The 20,365-nt window shown below is 46.4% G+C and overlaps 1 protein-coding gene across 1 annotated transcript in view; it reads left to right on the plus strand.

Moving 5' to 3' along the window:
* The window catches only part of LOC147734778 (pepsin A-like), a 99,219-nt gene that overhangs the window by 21,385 nt on the left and 57,469 nt on the right, over window positions 1-20,365 (plus strand). Inside the window, exon 4 of the mRNA XM_086953058.1 lies at window positions 4,279-4,397. Within this exon, the coding sequence (XP_086809184.1) occupies window positions 4,279-4,397 (119 nt within the window). The remainder of the gene's footprint in view (window positions 1-4,278; window positions 4,398-20,365) is intronic.

A 20,365-nucleotide genomic window follows, 5' to 3' on the forward strand; every position in this document is an offset into this window, starting at 1 on the left:
CAGAAAAGCCTGAGATAATTCTTCCCAGTAGTAAACTTGCTTTTTGTACTCCCTCCTACTGGCCCCCTGAATTCAGTGTGGCACCTACCCCTAAACCAGTGATAAAGAGTCTGGAATTTCATATTGACGCGGATCTCTCTATGAGTGCCCAAATCGGCTCAGTTACATCTGCTTGCTTTGTCCAACTTCGCAAATTGCATACGATCAGACGATTCTATAGTAAAGAGGCTATTACCGAAATTGCTATAGCTCTTATTCTAACGAAAATTGACTTTGGCAATGCCCTTTACTTAGGCCTCCCACAATTCCAGAGACATCATCTTCAGATGATCCAGAATCAAGCAGAAAGTATCATCTACCTTATCACCCCCTTGCTTAAAGATCTTCACTGGCACCCAATGGAGCAGCGAGCTATGTTTAAAACTGGCTGTATTCCTTTCAAAGCCTTTCAAGAAAACGGCCCTAGATTCATTGTTTCATTATTCAGTAAGCATTCACCCAAGCGCACTCTGAGATCTATGCATCAAAACCTTCTGACTGTGGCCAAAATCAGACGTAAACGCATATGTGGTACCCGGTTCTCTTTTTTGGGTCCAATGCTCGGGAATGCACTTCCTACCTCCCTCAGACTTGAGGTCGATTACCTACGATTCAGGAAACAACTTAAGACATGGTTGTTCTCCTTGGCCTACAAATAGATGTTACTCTGCTTAACTGTTCCCCCACTGAGACTCCCCAGCGCCAAGAGACCTGTCGGCGCACGTGCGCTATACAAATACCCACGTAACATTAACATTAACATAACATATGTGACTACTTCTCTACGTGTTCTGGAGAGAGGCCGAGGATTGGATTAGCATACAGTCTGAACACCTTTAAGACCCACTAAAAGGACCTTTCAGAAACTCGCACTGCCTTCATTCTCAGCTCCAGAGCACTCAATTGTGCCCCATCTTAAGCCCCTACCCAAACCTGAACTAACTCAGACACTTGGAGGCCACTACATTCACAGTGTTCACAATACAAGATTCATATGTTGCATGAAAAAAGTACATACACACAGCATCCAGAAAAAAAACGAATCTTAGAGAATGCAAAATATAAAATGTTAACAGAGACTGCATTGCTGACATGGATGTCATTGTTGAGGAATTTATCACTGAGAATATAGGACCCTACAGGGATGGTTTCAAAGTTAGTTTTTAATTACTACCGGGTCTGAGACCTGCAGGACCCACCTGTTTTAACCCCTCCCATGCTCGTGACGGAACCGTTCCGTCACGAGCCTCGGGTGGGCAGTGCTGGTGACGGAACGGTTCCGTCACGGCCCGATCGCCGCGCCTGCGCGGCATGAATTCCGCGCCTGCGATGATGTTCTGAAGAGCGGGCGTGGCCGTGACGGAACCGTTCCGTCACAAGCACATCTTACCCGCGCGCCGTGACGGAGCGGTTCCGTCACGAGCACGGGACCGCCGTGCGGCCCCGCTTCCCCCTTGGCGCTGCGGCGGAATAGCCACCGCAGCGAAGGGGTTAATGCTCTGGGTTGGACACAGCTGCAGATTGAGGGATTGATGCACCTCACAACCATGGCCACAGTGACAGCAAAGCTACCACCAACTGTTGAAGGAGAGTAGCAGGTATACAAAGCTGGCTTGCAGCAGTGATATGAACGGCTGATATTGCCGTATGACCGCCTCACTAAAAACAGTGCACCACGTTTCTCTTTTCAGTGCTTCAACATGACGCCAAACGGTATGGTGTAGAACCCAGGCACTAAGTCAATTCAATCGGTGCCATGGATGGTGAAAATAGGTGACCTGAGGGACTATTGCCTTGACGAATGTGTGACTACTGCCTTGACGAATGTGTGACTACAGGAGTGACCTCCCCTCTGGTGAGACCGGTGGAGCCTTTGTTCCCTAAATTATAGGGCAGTTTTTACAAATTGGCTAATACCGTAAGACCTATTCTTGCCAAAAACACAGGCTGAGTCAGGACTATGACACAATAGGGAACCTGTGTACCCTTACGAAGCCCCAAGGCCCTTCTGGGCTGTAAAAGGACCGAAACATGTTAGTTAGAAGGTAAGAAGAATGAGGGAGACATACTACCTCAGCTTATCCATTCATTTTCTTTTGATCCTGCCATGTGTACCTTATAATAAAGAGATATCTTTCTGGTTTAGACTGAGATACTTTTATCATCCAATCTGGATCCCTCACTCATCCAGTAAAAAACATTCTGTAGGATCTCCCTCTTCTGGAGGTATTATTCGACCAAGGTGGGATGGAATTGCTTATGATGAAGCACTCCACAGGAAGGTGGGTGAGGCTTTTCCTTACATTTTTGTAATGCCCACATTAAGACTTTGGCACCAATTGAACTGGGTTCACCGTCATACCTTTTGTGTGCATTATTGTGGCTTTGGAGGATGTACTATGTTGAGTTATTTTCCTCTTCTTCTTTTGCTGTGAACATGGCCCCACCCCGGCCGAGATGATTCCTGATCTCAGAAAACAAAAAACACACAAAAGTATCACCTGGCAAGGGTCCAAGTGGAGAGCAGCATGGAGCAAGAGCTACTTTACTGGCAAAAATGAATGTATTTATTTTTATTTTTTTTATTTTATTTTTTTGAAAATTTTTCTATAGTGCTGACTAGACCCGGAGGTATCAGAGCACTTTACATGAGGATGAACATTGTTTCAAAGCATAGTCACAAGTTACATGAGTCACTGGAGCGAAGTTATATACGTTAAAAACAGATGTAAGGGAAAAAAAGCAGGCCAGGGGGGAGAGATCAGGGAAAAGAGGATAGGAGCATGGGAGGTAGACCAAAAATGAGCGAGGGAAAGAGGAGGGGGATGTTGAAGGAAAACGCGAGTGGGAGATGAGGAAAAACAGTGTCCGACGACTGGTGTGCTGTGATCCCAGTGTAAGAGGGATCATTCCCACACGTCCGCTGTGTGTGGTTTCCTATGCACTGTGGACTCTCTCAGGGGGGTCTCTGAAACTCCAGGGCATAAATACTGGATCCCTCCCGAACAAGGGGAGAAGGAGTGCTTGGGTAAAGGGCACACACAATGGTGGTAAAATTTAGGGATAATGATGTATTGCGTGGTACAACAGTTAAGGAATCCGCCCATGGGGTACCGTCATTGTCAGTCCAGGAAGGATGTCTCAGTCATTGGAGACCTTGGTGGCTACTTTTTGGTGGCGTAAGGGCTGCCGCATGAATCTGGCTAGACCCAGAGGTATCAGAGTGCTTTACATGAGGAAATTTACATCAGTTCTAAAAAATATTGTTACAAAATACATATGTTACAGGTTAATTAGTGGTGCGTAGAAGGGTGAGGGGGTAAAGTAAAAGGGTAACAGGGAGGTGATACGGCGGAGAGAAGAAGGAATGTCTTCCCAATGTCCGGCTGGGTAGGTGACGGCCAAGGGGGAAGTCCGCAGCCCATCTCCTCAATAGCTAACAAGGTAGCTCCACCGGGAAATGGTCAAAGAGCCAAGTCTCCACAGTGCAATGGAGGGGATGGGCCGTTCCTTCGGTGGACTAGCTGTGAGGGGTCTCCGGGCACCGATTGTAAAGCATTCAATAAAAGGATTTCTTTTTTGTCACTTCCAAGAACAAGTAATAAAGCCTGGGAGGGCCCTGGGCCCTCTGACTTCCCCTTTAGCTCCGCCACTGAAATTGCCGGCAACCGGGTATGCAAATAATTCTTTTGGTGTGTCTGTTTTATCGTGATGCAACCACACAGCCTGGAGGAATTCCAATATCTTGGAGTTCACTTTTTCCCAGTGTGGTACTACCGCATCAATCCGAGTTCCACAGTTCGGAATGAGGTATAAGGGGGATTCTGTACTTCCCATTTTTGAGCTGGAAACCTCAGAATATAAATTCAGATTTCATCTGGCAAATTATGTGCAGTACAAAATGGCTTCAGTAATTCCGATGCAAACTCCTCTTTGTGGTGGAATCGAGATTGCCAGGGACAGCAGATTAATGGTTTAAATGCACATGAGTAAAACTGGAGACCTTCTAGATCTTTCTATCAAGAATTATAGGGAATTGGGCAGACGGGTGATCTTTGCTTGCCTCCCGAAGCACTTTGGGGCTTATTTACAAGCCACTTGCGCCGTCGAAACGTCACTATTTCCCGCATTAAAAGGTGCGTCACCGGCGACGCAAGGGGCTGTCATAAATCCTATGCCAATCATGATACCTTGTGTGAGTGGTAACTCAGTGGGATGTTTCTGTGTGTTTCTTTCCAGCCAGCCACCCCAGGTTCGAGCCCAAGAACTCGTCCACCTTCCGAAGCACCAAGCAGAACCTCTTCATCGAGTACGGCAGCGGCTTCATGATCGGGGTGCTGGGATACGACACCGTCTGGGTAAATAAGTGCGCATCTTTTTCATGGAGACAGGAAAGGGGGTCTTTGGAGGGGGTGGGGGAGTTTCTTCAAACCTTGGCTCTGTTCTCGACCAGGAAAACAAACGTGACACAGCTGAGCGCTCGAGGGGATGCAGTCACGCGCATTTGATCGGTCCGAAAGAACATTCCCTGCGGTGAACACAGTGCTAGCGTCGGCTGAGACGTGCTGTTCAGTTCAAAGGGCATCATGTGATTTAAAGAAAAACACAGATGCTGAGCAAGAGCTCGAGCACACTGTGTGTCTTTCCCTGGGCTATGGGCTCAGCCTTCTTGCTTTCATGATTTATGTTTAATAATATTTTACAGTTGTTTGTGCATTTGTGTACTACTTTCATTTGCTTACATATTGCATCCTTTGGGTGGCTTTGTGAATTTGAGCGTATGTGTCATACATAGACTTCCACACGTGGCTTTGTCAATAGCATTTTGTGGTAGGGGTGCAGTGCTATTGTAATACAACTACATGTTCTACAAAATGCTGTTTGGGACCAGGCCCCATAGTCCACTGGGCTAGATGCAGGAAAATTCAATTTAGCGAGTCCTTAATAGCGATTTTGACTGAACCGCTATTAAGGACTGGCTAAATTGAATGTAGGTAGTTTTCGCTAAAATGTTAGCGATTTCTTAATATTCCTTAATAACGAATCGCTAATTGAGATTCGTTAATAAGGAAGGCTAGGAGGCCCATAGGAATGAATGGGAAGATATTCACTATTTGCCATTCGGTATTGAATAATCACAAATAGCTGGAACTATTTCTAGGGTGCCAGGGTGTCAAAAGGACAGCCGCGGTGCGTCCATTGGGGCGTACGGGCGTAGCCCCACCAGCCACCATGGACACGCATCGCGGCGTATATCTCCTAATTAGTAAAGCCGCCGGCGAGAATTGCGTAGGGGGGTGGCCTGCTGCAGCTTGAGTGACAGTCCACACTCAGGCTGCAGCAGACCAGACCGTAGTGCGCAGTGACAGTCCCCCTGGGGAACTTACAGTGCGCATGCTTGGGAAAGTGAGCAACTTTCTCAAGCATGCGCACTGTAAGTTCCCTAGCGGGACCCAGGGGTGCTTGCTTGCTGCCACAGCCCGGGTTTCCAAAGGGCAACAGGGCGAGCAGCAAATGTGACCCCCTAGCCAATCCTGGCGCTCTATACTGTGCCAGGATTGGCTGGTCCATCGCGCAGCATCCATCATTGGATGCCGCGCGTGGTGGTGGTGGGGGTGGGATATCCTGATCCTGTCAAGGAAGGAAGATATTCGCGTGAAGGGCCTCTTCAAAAATATTTGTTTACGTGCGACTTTGGCAGTGAGGCTGAATCAATTAAATATGCAAGTGCTAGAGAGGAGAACGGCTGTTACCGGCAAGCCACTTATTCTGCCCCGGAGCACAGTGGAACGCCAGGCAGGGGGTCCGAGCGCCACTCAATAAGCGTAAAATAAATAACTACCTGCGCGCAGGCCCGCTCCATTCCATGTTATCGCCTCATAGATGTAAGCGCCAGCTCTTCAGGCTCCCAAAATAGAAGCCACTGACTGTCCCAACCCTGAGTCGGAAAAAAAAACAGGACACACACAGGTAATAATTACAAAGAAATGTCTACCGACCTGTGCTAGCCTCCTCACGGAGTTGTGGGTCCCACCCGCCCCTCGCCACCCTGGGAAGACTCGGCTGGCTCTCCGGAAGGGGTAAGATGGCTGCACCTGCCCCCAAGGGCCCACCAGTCCGGAGCAACACTTCAGTGTGCAGGGCCGCTGGAATCCTCTGCTCAGGTTACGGGCGAGGAGGATAAATGTAGCGCCTGCTCTCACCTCACTGGGCCATCGCGCAGCATAATCATTCCGACAGTAGTGGGGTTTTGGAGCATAGACCAAGCAGTCCTCCAAATCACGGCTTCCAAGGCAAACAATTGAATCCCAGCGATAACAGAAAGACTGTGCAAAGGAAACTTCATGCAGAAATCCACAGCTCGCCTAATGACAAGATGAACACAGATCAGGTAAGATACGGTGCAGTAATGGATACTGGCGTCATTATAATAGATGTGCATAGCTGCCAAGGTGTCAGATTGCTGTGTGTGACATTTTCATATTTTCAGTGAAATTATGAGTGCCATTTCAACAACTATGAGTGACACTTAATCGCCGGCAATATCACACGATGAAGATGAGGGAAACGTATAAATATCAAAAATATTGCACCCATTTGAGCAACAAGAATTTAAGCAGTAATTTAAGTAAAGTGCACTAACAGCAGGCAACTGAAAAGCAGGCAGAGTCAGAATATGTGACTCCACAATTCTCAGGTTCTGTACACTACAGACCAGGGATGTAGGTAGGTTAGAATAATTGAAGCATTCGTTTTACTTATTAACAGCCATAGCAAGTTAGCTGAGCTACTAAAAAACACAGATGCCTTATCCAGCCTTTGCCTACACTGCCCCCCCTAGATTCTCCTTGCTGCCAGCAGTCAATCAAGGAGATCGGGATGCAGAGTATCAGTGTAAACTCTAGGGCCTCTCTGTCACACGTAAGACCCAGCCCACAACAGAAAGATGTAAGAATGTGAGAAAATAAAAAAATAAACTTGAGTCCCCACTGGAACAAACATAAATTTTCTTAATATCTGTTATCCTTGTCTGCATTTGAGGTGAAGTTTGATTTAAAAAAAAACCTAGGTAAAAAAAGAGCGGTGCTGCTCAGGCACTGAAAGTTTGATTACCTTTACTCAGCCCTTACATGTCTTAGCCGGCACAATTTGAAAGTCCATCAAATTACAAAGCTCAGTCAGCACACAGTATAATGTATGTCTCTCACTCATCCAAGGGTCACAGAAACCAGCCCGCCATCGCTAATTCTGGAAATGTCCAAGTTTGGACTATGCGCAAGCATGATCAGTGATTTTAGGCGTGGTGGAAACAGTTCAGAAATCCGTGCCTTCAGATCATTGCACTCGCATCACGCACTTGTTATTCCAAAAACACCTAAATAAATTCTGCCTTTGAAATTTTCAAAAAATAATAATTTCGATCACTGCCTTTATTATCTCCTTTAAGAATCCGCTCCTCTGCCCGCTCCCCTGTCCATGTTTATATTTACTGATGTGTTTATTTTGTTCTCTTTTGTTTTGATACTTATATCTTCTTTTCCACCATAATGCAGCCTGTTGCTCCCAGGTCTGCAGCATTAGATGAACAAAGTAAAGATACTTCCCAGCAGAGTCGTGGGTGTTTCAAACTATTTCTTGGTGGCAATGCAGTTTTACTGTCTCGAACAAAGGTGGTGACTAGTCTAAAATGTATTTCACTCCTAGACGCAATTCAATACATTAAGAGGTGGCATTTGGTGTTTCACAACTCCCCTCCTCCTACCCCACCTCCTCCAGTAATGCAATCACTGCCTCTATAGCTAACTGTTCCCCTCCCCGGGCACGGTGCGGATGGCTGGACCCCAAAGTAGTGTAGCAATGTTAAGCTGAGAGCCTGGAGGCCTGATTTAGTACTAATGCCCTAACACTTACTTGAGTGAGCTCCCGCCGTTACATCCGGTCTGCCGCAGTCCAGGACTGTAAGCTCCACTAATGATGCACCATGACTCTGGCAGCGGCCGCACGGGTTCACTCGCCGAATCTAATATCCAGCCTTGCACATTGCTAAACATACATTTTGCTACCTCACCATCTGAGTGTTACCGCATTAAAACCACAGGGTTACTTCCACATTAGTTGTTGCCACACTTTTATCTTGCAAACATTTTCCATGCATGCAGGTGCTAACCTGTCCGTATACTGTGTCACCGAGTAAATCACTTACTTTGAGTTTAGAGACTGCAGCGGTCCGTGACTGCACTGCTGCCCATCGATGGTGCACTCTCTGCAGCCTACCTGTTCTCAGGCTGCCTGGCCACTCCTCCCGGGGCCCGGCATTGCTCGATCATGGCCAACCTCACTGTGAGCTCGCTGCAGTAGATTTTTGCGCCGCCCGCCGCGATGCGATCGTCATGCCTCTAGCGCGGCAGGCAGCCATGAGAGAGAGACTCAGGACGTGATGACACTCTACCTGCACATCCGGATTAAATCCAGGCGGCCCCCCATGGTGTGCCATGACTGACAGCACTCTGTAAGCAGCCGCGCGCCGCGCCGGCGCCGCTAGATATTGCGCATTATAACATTGTTGGCAACAGCAGGGAGCTGGAGCAGAGTGAGTTGATACAATGTGGCGCTCTCAGCCACCCCAGAGCTAAGCGCAGATGGCGATTTAACTATTTAGGAACTAGCCCAGCAACCGCAGCACGTCTCTCGTGAGAAGTGAACCACAGAAAGCTGGTGAGGTGCCGCTGGTGGCGCGTGCTAGTAGGTGGTGGCTAATGCGTGACAATGCATTTCAGTGCGGTGATGCGGAACACCGCACTGAAATGCGTGACTGTCACACCTGATGCGTGATACTTGACAGGACTAGATGTGTTATATCGATTGTTTCGGCGACTGCTGTAGTGTGTTTTTATGGGAGAGTGTCATGCAAAAACCTAATTTAAAACCATGAAATCGAAACCGGGTCCGAGGACTTTATTAGTATATTGCCTGGTTTAATGAAACCAAAATGCATTTCCCCTTCCTAATTAATTTCAGGGATATTTGGGCGAGTTTTGTAATGCTCAGTTACTTATCAATAATCTTCACTACCCTTAGTCCACTCGCCACAGTCATTAGAACCCACCCTCCCTCCTTTTAGCCCTTTAACGTCTATACATATACATTATATTCACAGCTAGGGCTTGAGGGTCAAACAGGGGGGGTCAGAGGGCAACAATCATGCCCCTTGATGTGTGGTGTTATCTTTCAACCATAGTTGTGCTTAGCTTAAAGATCACTGGCCCCTGCTACTTCAGCCACAATGTGCAGCACTGCTTCTGCAAAGCAACAACAGGCAGAGTAAAGTTCCTTACCAGGAGTGACCCGGCATAACATTTACAAATTTAGGCTGCTGTGATTTGGGGGTTCACCATATGATGTGGCTCCACTGACCCTGCTGCTCTCCTGCTGCGGAACACAAGTATAAGATCTTGTGATAAAGCTTTGTGAGAAGTCTGATGCAGGTGTTAATCTGCACAGTCACTCACCATTTCAATCATCCACTCACCTCATTCATCCTCCCAGTTACTGATTCATCAACCCATGTATCAACCCTTCCATTTATCCACTCAGGCATCTACTAAGCCACCCATCAGCCCATTCACCCATCCTTCGATCCACTAATCCACCTATCTGCTTATTCGCCTATCGAATCACTCACTCATGTACCCACTCATCCATCTACGCATAAACCCATTCACAAAACCAATATAATCACCCATCCACTGAAATGCATTTACTCGCTATTTCACCCATCAACCCCCCCCCCGATCCGCCTTTCCCCCGCCGATGTGGAGTGTGTGCTAATGTCACACTGGAATAGGATGGGCGCAGACAGCCTGATAAGTGAATAAATACCAGCACGTATGAGTTTCACTTTGAGGTGCTCCGCATAAAAGAGCAAAGGGTCACTGAATGGTTGTTATAACGTTAGCAGATTGGAGACTAGAGGTGTGCAGAAATGTTTTGTGGTAACAGTTATGTGATGAAGTGGATTGGTAAGGAATACGGCAATACTGTGTGAATCGATTACACCAAATATTTTTTGTAGCTTTAAAAAAAGATCTAAAGCTTGTGAAGAGCTGGCATGGGTGGTGTCATCAGTGAGAAGTATGAGCTGCACCAGACCAGGAGTGCTAGGGAGTGCAGAGTGACTAGGGACTGCTAGGGAGTGCAAGGGAGTGCGGAGTGCGAGGGAGTGCGGAGTGCGAGGGAGTGCGGAGTGCGAGGGAGTGCGGAGTGCGAGGGAGTGCGGAGTGACTAGGGAGGGCTAGGGAGTGCTAGGGAGTGCAGAGTGCTAGGGAGTGCAGAGTGACTACAGAGTGCTATGGAGTGCTAGGGACTGCAGAGTGACTGCAGAGATTAAGCTAATGACAATGTCATTTATTTATCTGTTTTCAAAACCAACACATAAATAAAAATTTTGTCATTTACAATGCCAATAGCTCTAACTTTTCCAAAGGCGAAACCATTGCATTGTAAATGCTTGTTTCAAGCTGCTTACAATGCCTTGCTTGTTGAGAATGTTACATCAAAAAGTCTAACATATTTTGTAATTCAAAGTTGACAATGTGGCAGTGGTTCAATGACATTTGTTGCTGCCGCATGGACGGCAGGGTGGAAGAAAGGGCAAGGCATGTAGGGTTCCAAAGGGTTGAGATGAATAAGCAAGTTGCCGCTTATGTGTTGTGCTCATTCACCCTATTTATCCAAGACTCTTTATAAGACACATTCATGTAAAGTGAGGTTTATTTAGGTATTAATGGTAATGTAACAAAACTGGTGCTCATGTAAAGCGCTCTGATACCCGATGTCTCGGGTCTATTTCGCTATATAAAACAAAAAAATCAGTTGTTGGCCTATATATGGAGGTGCGTTGGCAGTCTGGCAGAGCTAGCCTATGTTTGTGGTCCCAGTAGTGAACAGGGCAGCAGGCGGCAGCGCAGAAGGTTAATGTGCCTGCTGCAAAGAACATGTACCTGATGCAGATTACAACATGCATATGATGTAAATAGGTCAGTGAGTCACTGCTTTTGTCAGAGAGATCCTTTTGTTACTTGCAAGTTTGTAAGTTTTCAAATTTGCTTGAAAATGCACGATTTTTCTTCTCTTTTTTCAAAACCCCCTTATGGGTTTTGGGCTCGCTCGCACGCTATGGTGCAGTATGCAAATCAGTTTACGCCTGACCACATTTGGCCCCTGAACAGTCACCTGTCTCCGAAAAAGTACCACCTTAAATACCACGGCAGGGCAAAGGGCTGATAATTGACTTGAAAAAATACATGATTCTTGCACAAAAAACACATTATTTCCGTTCAGTAAATATGCTGTGGTGTGGATATCTAGAGAAATGTCTTGGGATACTGGATGCACCTCAAAAGGCCCAGGGATACCATGGGGGTATCAAGGATTGCCTAACAGTCACAATGCGACTAAGTGAGGGATAAGGTCTGGGGTGGATTTTGCAGTAAAGTGAGACGGTTTCTAAGTGATGTTTGTGTGTGTTTTAGTTTTGGCTAGTATTTTTCTTTACCTGTTAGCATTTTCTGTGTTTTTCCCTGCCACCCGCCTAGGCCCAGTTTATAAATAGATGTCCAAGGTCTCCAATGCCGTAACAGAAGCACTACATACCTTTTTGGTAAATTGTCAACTAGGGTTCTCACTAAATTTTACATTTCAGATCACCTGTTCCACTTTGAGAACAGTTAGAACCAAAACTGGAACATTCTCCTTGCATTTGATTTTAGAAGGTGTAGACAAATACAGAGAGCTACCTTGGGCAAAAGTACTGGCAGATTTGAGATCCCGGGCTAAGCTTCTAAATGCTATCAAAATCACACAGAGGTCTGGTAGCCTGAAAATGAGGGTAGTGGTAAGTGCATGTTTTTGGTATTGATACATTGGACAGGGCAACATTTCTCATTTCAAGTGACTAACAAACACAAATATGTTAATACTTTATTATTTCCATTATTTACTGTAAACGTGGTAAAGGTAAGGCGTGGTTCCCAATGCTTTGTGAAGGCTGTTTCCCAACTGCTGTGCAACTTCTTCTACTCTTAGAGCTGAGATTTCCATGAAAGTCTTATAGTCTGAATTCAGCACCTGAGCATAATAGGACGGACTGTATGAAGCTCTGTGGTTATACCGAATAAGAAGCTACCTATGTTATGCCATCTATTAATGTAATACCTGCACTTTCACAATTGCTTTATTAACCTTTCTGCTTTCTCAAATTTGCTTGAAAATGCACGATTTTTCTTCCTTTTTTTCAAATTTTTCTTGGGGGGGGTTATCCCCCCAAACCCCCCTTTTGGGGTTTGGGCTCGCTCGCTACGCTCGCTCGCTACGGTGCAGTATGCAAATCACTTTGCGCCCCACCACTTTCAAATGTCACCCACCGCCCCTGCAAAAGGACACCCTGTTGCACAGCTGAAATGTGCATGTGTGCCATGTGGCGCACATACATGCCCAAAGGGCATGGATGTGTGTTACATGGCACTTTTAAAAAAGCAAAAAAGTGCTTTTTTAAAGGAAATCAGTATTTATTACCAACTTGAAGTTGGTGGTAATTAGCGATTCCTTGAGGCTGAAGTGCACTTTTTTTTGTGCTGCTCACATTGCATTTAAGGAATCGCAATTTCTGATTCTTTAAATGCAAGAGCAAAATAAGGAATCACAATTTTGCGATTCCGTATTTTGCAAGTAGGTTTAAACTCACCTACATTGCTCTCAGCCAAATACCGGTCAGTAACATAGAAATTCTTCAAATGTATGCGTTACCGCTTGGTATTTGGCCACCTACATCTGGCCCAAAGAGAATAAAATCAACTTTTGCTTTCTCTATGAAAGCGTGGGAACACCAGCTTTCGAGGGTTGCTCTTTGAAAAGGCTTTGGCCTCTCATGTTATGTGCTGTTGCTTACTCCTTCCGAAGAGTAACAACAGCTGGATGGTGGCGCACATCTGCAGATGCAAAACATGCTGTGAAACAGCAAGAGGCAGATTACACACACAAAGGAATCTTACAGACAGGAGACTGGAGGAATGTTTTTGCATCTGTGACACATTTATTATCAATTATTCGCAATCCTGAAAACCGCGATTGACGCGGATCTTTCGGGAAAATCTCAAGTCAATAAAATCACAGGCAAATGCTTCGGCACTCTAAAAACACTACGAAAGATCATTGATCTCATCCCTACGGAGGCCAGAAAAACCATAGTGCACGCTCTCATAACTCCCCACTTAGACTATGGAAATGTTCTCCTATTAGGCCTTAACCAAAAACAGTTACACCAGCTACAATGCATACAGAATGCAGCCGCCCGCATGGTACTAGGTCTTCCCAGAAGAACATCTTCCAACGCAGCCCTTTCCAAACTTCACTGGCTCCCTGTTAGGGAAAGAATCAGGTTCAAAAGCCTCTGCTATGCCCATAAAATCGCCCACAATAAAGGACCTATCTATCTCAGAAATCTGATGTCTATCCATCGTCCCCTCAGAGACCTAAGATCTTCTGGACTGACACAATTCAAACTTCCCCGTATCTACAGAGCCAGAATGGGAGGAAGATCTTTTCGCTACCTTGGAGCTAAGCACTGGAATGCTCCACCAGTTCATTTGCGTATGGAACCCTCAGAAACGCTCTTCAGAGCTAAATTAAAAACACACCTCTTCCCTCAATAATTATTTTCCTTTTCCCCTCCCCCCCTCTCCCTCTGATAGATTCAGTTAGCAGTTAGCGCGGGGGCACACAGTTTGTGCAGCCATGCGCTTTATAAATGTTTTATTATTATTACTATTATTATTAAAACCCAACTCTAAGATCGGACTGTAATCCTTTTTTTTTGCTAGTTTGCTTGACATAAACAACAGAACTGTGCCTGCCCAGCCTCTGATTTCCCAAAAATGTCTTCATCATTTCGAGGAGTGGGGGCCACATTACCTAAAATTAAGAGAGGGCAAATGTATTTTGTGGTATTCCAGCTGCTGGATTAGTAAACAACTGGAAACAAATCTTTATGAAACGTCGTGCCACTTATCACAATTGAGAACATTGGCAAGATCAGTGTGTTCTGCTCCTTATCAAAAGTAGGACAATTCGTAGGAAAACATTTTGCTTTAATTTGTTGCCCTGATGCAAAACTTTATTTTAAATTCTACATTCAATTGCCAAAGTATCATTAACTAACCTAGCCAACGGTCAATCAAGTAGTTCCTGTAATGGAAAAATAGCTCAGTGAGCTGAGTACCAGTCTAGAACTGGGTAGGTGGTGCAGTCCAGGACTCCATTGACCCTGACTCGCTTAGCACGGAGGAGGGAGCAGCTTTTTAGGTATATTTGTAGTGGTTGTGCAGAGTAAGCTCTCTGCATTCCGCTTGCAAATGTTCAGGTTTTACGTTCAAATCCTGATAAGCACAACTCAGCTTTTCAACCTTCTGGACGAAAACAGAGGGCCCGATTCACAGAACTAACTTAAGACAACATCCTAAACTTACTACTTTTGGTATTCACCGAAGTTAGGATTTTGTCTTAAAACAGACTTAAGACAGACTTCACACTGACTTAAGACCGAATCCTAACTTAAGTCTGTCTTACGTCTGTCTGTCTTAAGTCTGTTTTAAGAGAAAATCCTTACTTCTGTGGATACCAAAAGTAGTAAGTTTAGGATTTTGTCTTAAGTTAGTTCTGTGAATCGGGCCCAAAGTGTACTGTTGCTGGGATCTACTCAGTTTGTAGTAGTCATAGTTGGTAAGAGTCACCCTGTGAAGCAGAGCTCTACTGTAAGGACAGAGGTGCAACATCACACCATTCTAGATTTAAATAGAGTTACAGATTCTTACCAAAGCTGGCAATTATATTATTAGAATGAAGGGCTCTGCATAGTAAAGGCACTGGGAAACATGTTGTTGTATGTGTGTCTCATAATAGGTGAGCAGTAAGGGGAGAACTATGCTTTTGAAGCCACTGCTTAACAGCTCATGTGAGTGACACTTAGCGCCTAGTGACGGACCATCATTCTGAGCACTTTTAGAAATTGGGGAAAAGGCCTAAAGAGCCTTCATAGAATGTTGTCCACAGTTTCCCCACTGTGGTTGTTTGTATTTAGAGCCAGATGTTCTAAGAATTTATTTGGTAAAAGTGGTTCCAAATTCGGACTCATTTTCATCGAATCATTTTCGATTTTGCGAATAAACCTATGTACTAATAGGTTGATTTGCAAAAGTGCCATCCGTAGTGGGTCACAATCCGACCTAATATACATGAGATGGGTTGCAAATTACAACCCACTATGATTGGCAACAATCACAGAGATGGTTGCCTGGTGAGGTCAGCAGACCATCATGTCTTTTTTCCCCCAAGTGCAGCCCATTTGCCTAGAAGGAAGAACATTTAAAAAGGCTTTACAGATATTTTTTATGAGTAATCCCATGGACCACTGCCTGTTCATAAAAAATGTTTTTTGTAAACATTAAATGGGAGGATTCACCATCCTGTTTGTGAATGGGTTCGCACTACCTTTCAGTAGAAGGATTCCAGTAGCAAAACATGAATACATCCCTTGATAAATTGCTTTTTTGAAGGGCTGCCTGAAACATGCTCCTAGGTATATCTGACCCTTAGCTTGCTCCTCTAACCGAAAATAAAGGCCTGTAGAGACCTGAGAGTTATTGTGCTAGGCAGAGAAAGAAACAGCTGTTAATATTAATTGAGATTTATATAACGCTTAATACCTGCAGGTCTCTAAGCGCTAAATGAGATTGGCTATGGCTTCCCCAGATTAGTGATTGTTAGCCCAGAGTCACTTTCTTCCTTAGGTCCAAGCCTCTGTAAAGAGGAAGGTTTTCAGTTTTTTCATAAAGGGAAGGAGGGCTTTTTCAAACCAGAGGTTTCCTGGTAACTTGTTCCATAGCTGTGGGATCAGGACCGAGTAGGCTGTACCCCCTTTGGTCCTATTGTTGAACCATGGCCAGGCCAACCAACCTCCCTCTGATGACCGGAGGGAACAACCAGGGACGTATCTCTCCAACCGCTAATTGATGTATTCTGGGGCCTGTCCATGAAGGGACTTGTGGGCGATGCAGAGGCCCTTTAATCTGGATCGCTGTTTGACGGGGAGCCAGTGAAGCTGTTTCAGAAGAGGTGTGGCCTGTGCCCGTCTAGGGAGCTTAAAGATCAGCCTGGCATCATCATTACTTGTAATTTGCCTAGAAGCTTTTCCGGTAGACCAATATATAGCGCATTGCCATAATCTAGGCAGGACATAATCAGAGCAGTCACCACCGTCCGCATGGTGGTACATAAAAGAAGGGGAGATCATTTCCTCAACTTCCTCAACAGGCCTTTGCAGGTCCCAACCACAGAGGACACTTGATTAGACAGTGTAAGTTTGTCGGCTTTTCTAATACCAAGGCTTTTTACATCTGGGTCTGGAGTCGGTGTGGCTCCCAGCCCCTGAAGCGAAAAGAGGTTGGTTGTTCTTGTTGTGATCGCTAGGAGCTCTGTTTTGTCAGGGTTAATCATAAGTGAATTTGCTGTTATCCAATTGACCATGTATCGAAGGATATCTTGTACGCGTGTGTGTGCTTGTGGAGTGTTGTCAATTTGTAAGAATAAGTGTGTGTTGTCTGCATAGTTGAACATCTGGCAGTCCATATGGTCCAGGGCCCCCACCAACGGTCTAAGATAGATGTTAAACAAAAGCAACATTATTATTATTATTATTATTATGTTTCTTATATAGCACCAGAATCGACCCCCGAAGGGGTATCTCCGCGCTTGCCTTGGGAACCCATCCTGGCTTTTCCCTGTGAGATAGCCCCTACAGGGCATCCCCAAGGTGAAAGCCAGGCATCCCGCCGCGGGGGGCCGTTGTGGAGATTAAGCAAGCTTAATGCCCAGAGTTGCAGAGTGTGAACCCATGATTAGGTCAGGCACCGAAGCGAGAATTATCGAGTCCATGGACATTTGAGCTCAAGACCCTGCCGCGTCGGGAATCGAACCCTGGTCCTAGGTCTGACCTCAGCTTCAGGGTCTGCCTGCTCTAACCAGTGAGCCACACTTCCCCGCATCAGTGCTAGCCCTTGTGGGACTCCACAGGTTAGTGACCCTCTATTGGACACGCAGTCCCCCATCTTGATCCTTTGAGTCCGGTCTGTCAGGAAGGAGGTTATACATTGATGTGCAATCCCGCAGATGCCTATATCCCTAATTCGTGCTAGGAGTTGGCAGTGGAGGACCGTGTCAAATGCCGCCGAGAGATCCAGTAGGACCAGGGCACATGGCTTCTTGCTGTCGACTGTGAGCCTGATATCATCCAGCACCGACAGCATCACCAACTCTGTACTGTAGTGGGCCCTGAATCCTGCTTGCTGACCCTCACGTAACTGATCTTCCTCAATAAATCGGGCCAGGGTTTTGAGGGCATGCTGTTCCATTATTTTAGCCAGAAAAGGGAGCTGGGATATGGACCTGTAATTCTTCACGTTAGTGGTGTCCGCTGCCACATTTGTTAGTAGGATGTTAGACTTGGCATCTTTTGGCGTGTTTCCCCTGAGTTTTTGCTTTCTGCCCTCCCGGTTTTGACTCTGTTTTTGCTGATCAGTGGTAAAGTGCAAGTGCTCCTGTGGAAAAGTTTGTTATGGATTGGTGGTTCCCTGATTGGCTGTTTGATTTTCTTGTCAGACCCTAGTAAAGTGCACTGAGTGTGCCAGGGCCTGAGAATCAAATGCTATGTGTGGGCCTGCAGCACGGATTGTGCCACCCACATGAGTAGCATGGAAAAGGTACCTCAGACCTGCCAATGCAGAGTCTGCACACAGTCTGTGACTGTTATGTTGACTTGGCCCGTGCACACACTGGTGAGTCCCTAACCTTCCCCTTTCTTACATGTCAGGCACCCCTTAGGTAGGCCCAAAGTACCCCTGCCGGCAAGGTGCAGTGTATGTGAAAGGTAGGACATGCCCTGGTGTTTGTGGCATGTCCTGATAGTGAATTACAGTCCATTTTGTTTTTCACTATTGCAAGGCTACCTGTTCTCATAGGCCAGAATGGGCAGTTTGATTATAACATTTTATAATCCTAAACTGACCCAGGGAACAAGGTATAAATTCAAGTTTAGTATGCCTGAACTCAGAATATTAAAATACATCTTTTAGTGAAGGTGATTTATACATTCTGTGTTTGAAAACACCACTTTTAGAAAGTAGGTATTTCTTGCTCAGTCATCCTGTGTGCCTCTGCTGGAATGTGGATTGCCTGGCTGGGGAGCAGGAAGGCACCAGATAGTCTAGGTAGGGTCGGGAAAGGACTGAATAGACCTGGGCTGCAATGGGGAAAGAGGGAGGAGATTTCCTTGTACCTCAAAGGGCCTGGTCTGCCTCTGACAATGCCGTCTCCACCTCCTGCCAGAAATTCCCACCAGACAAGGCACAGCTGGTTCTTGCTGGGCACAGACAACCTCTGCCTAGAAGATCAAAGGATTTTTGGATACAAATGCTGGGGCCCAGACCCCTGAACTTTAGAACTCTTTTTGGATCAAGATGACAGCCAAGAAGAAGAGCTGGAAAAGCTGTGAGGAGGAACTACCACTTTGCTCTGTGCTTTGATGTGTTGGCCTACAGTGGCTGCTTCTGTCTTGGGCAGTGAAAGGACTGGACTAAACTTTCTGCAATCTACTTTTGTGAGTTTCTCCAAGGGCTTCAGGTAGAGCTTGCCCCCTGTTCAAGAAGTCTCAGGAACAGCAAAGACTCCAAGCTCTTCTGCTTTCAGCACTGGGGACTGTGTGTTTTGTGCTGCAACAGAAGAAAAGCAACTCGACCGCGTCTATGACGCTGCTGCCTATTCCGTGTCCCGAAGGCACCGCAGAGGGCAATGCTTTGCGACCCTAGTTTCACCGACACCGCCTGCTGAAGCCACCACCTAGCCGTTGCTCGCACCGGGACCTGTGGGCACTGCACTCCACCCCTCTTCACGACGACGCCTTGGCCTCCCCGATGACGATGCTCCACGTCGAAATCGATGCCACTGCTTGAACAGTGGTTCAAGGGCACTGCACAGCCCTCATCCCATACCACAGCCTTCGCCTACCGACGCCGGCACTATTGACTTCATTGGCTGCCTATTGCCCAATGCGCCTGCCTTCAAGTCAGGGTGTATAATCTTCAAAGCCCTGCACGGTAGGAGCCCCAAATGTATTAGCTGCCTTATAGTAAGGCACGCTCCTCTGTGCAACTTACGGTCTGCCCATCTTCAGCTTTTGTCCACCCCCACCTTCAAGCTCAAACGCCAGGGAGGGCGTAGGTTCTCTTACCTCGCCCCAAAATTCTGGAACTCTTTGCCACTAGCAATCCGGATGTGCGACAATCTCCTGGGATTCAGAAGGTTGCTTAATACCTGGCTGTATGAGCAAGCACTTGCATAACCTTTTTTTTCTCGATGTGACTCCTGCCTAATCAGCGCCATGAAACCTCTGGGTGACCGTGTGCTCTATAAATTCCTATTAAGATAAGATAAGATAAGATAAGACTCCCGTTTGTCAGCCGACGACAGCGCTTCAGCAACAACAACGCTGCTGTTTGCACCTGACCTGCCAGCACCATGACGAGCACTGCCTTCACCTTGCACCGCGACCCTGGTCTCACCGACTACGCCATCTGACAACGCCACCGAGCCGCTGCTCGCACCGCGACCTAAGGGCAACGCATGTCGCACCACTGCACTTCGAACCGCAGCACCCGATGACTGCCGACGCCAGTGCTCCTGATCCCAACAGAAAGGAGCTCGACTTGCAACACGAGTGACTTCAAGGGCTTCGGCGCCCTGCATCTCTAACAGGTACTGTTTGTAGGTCTTCCCGACCCTGTAGCTGGTCCGCGGCACCGCAACCTGCCTGAACTGTTTGGATTTCTTTGCTCACGACACTGTGATAACCCCGGACGGAGCTATCGACCTCTAGGAACTGTTTTTAAAGCTTTCTTTTTGATAACTGTAGATTTGTAACCTCTTGTCGGCCAACGGCCGTCGCGAGCACCACCTCGGTAGTGCTGCACATGTCCGTTGGTCGTCGCGGCCCTACCCACTTAATAGAATTCCAGCACCACAGCAAAATTTGCGCTACGGTAAAGGAGTTAAGTACTGTATTGTGGATTCTTATCGTTTTTGGTCTTGCATATACAAATATTCGATATTTTTCTAAACTGGTGTGGTGTCCTTTTGTAGTGCTTACACTGTATTTCTGTCGGTTAGGTGCATATGATTTACACACTGCCTCTAAAATAAGCCTGACTGCTCGTGCCAAGCT

Source organism: Lissotriton vulgaris, chromosome 1_2 (genome assembly GCF_964263255.1).
Source record: "Lissotriton vulgaris chromosome 1_2, aLisVul1.2, whole genome shotgun sequence".
NCBI lineage: Eukaryota > Metazoa > Chordata > Amphibia > Caudata > Salamandridae > Lissotriton > Lissotriton vulgaris.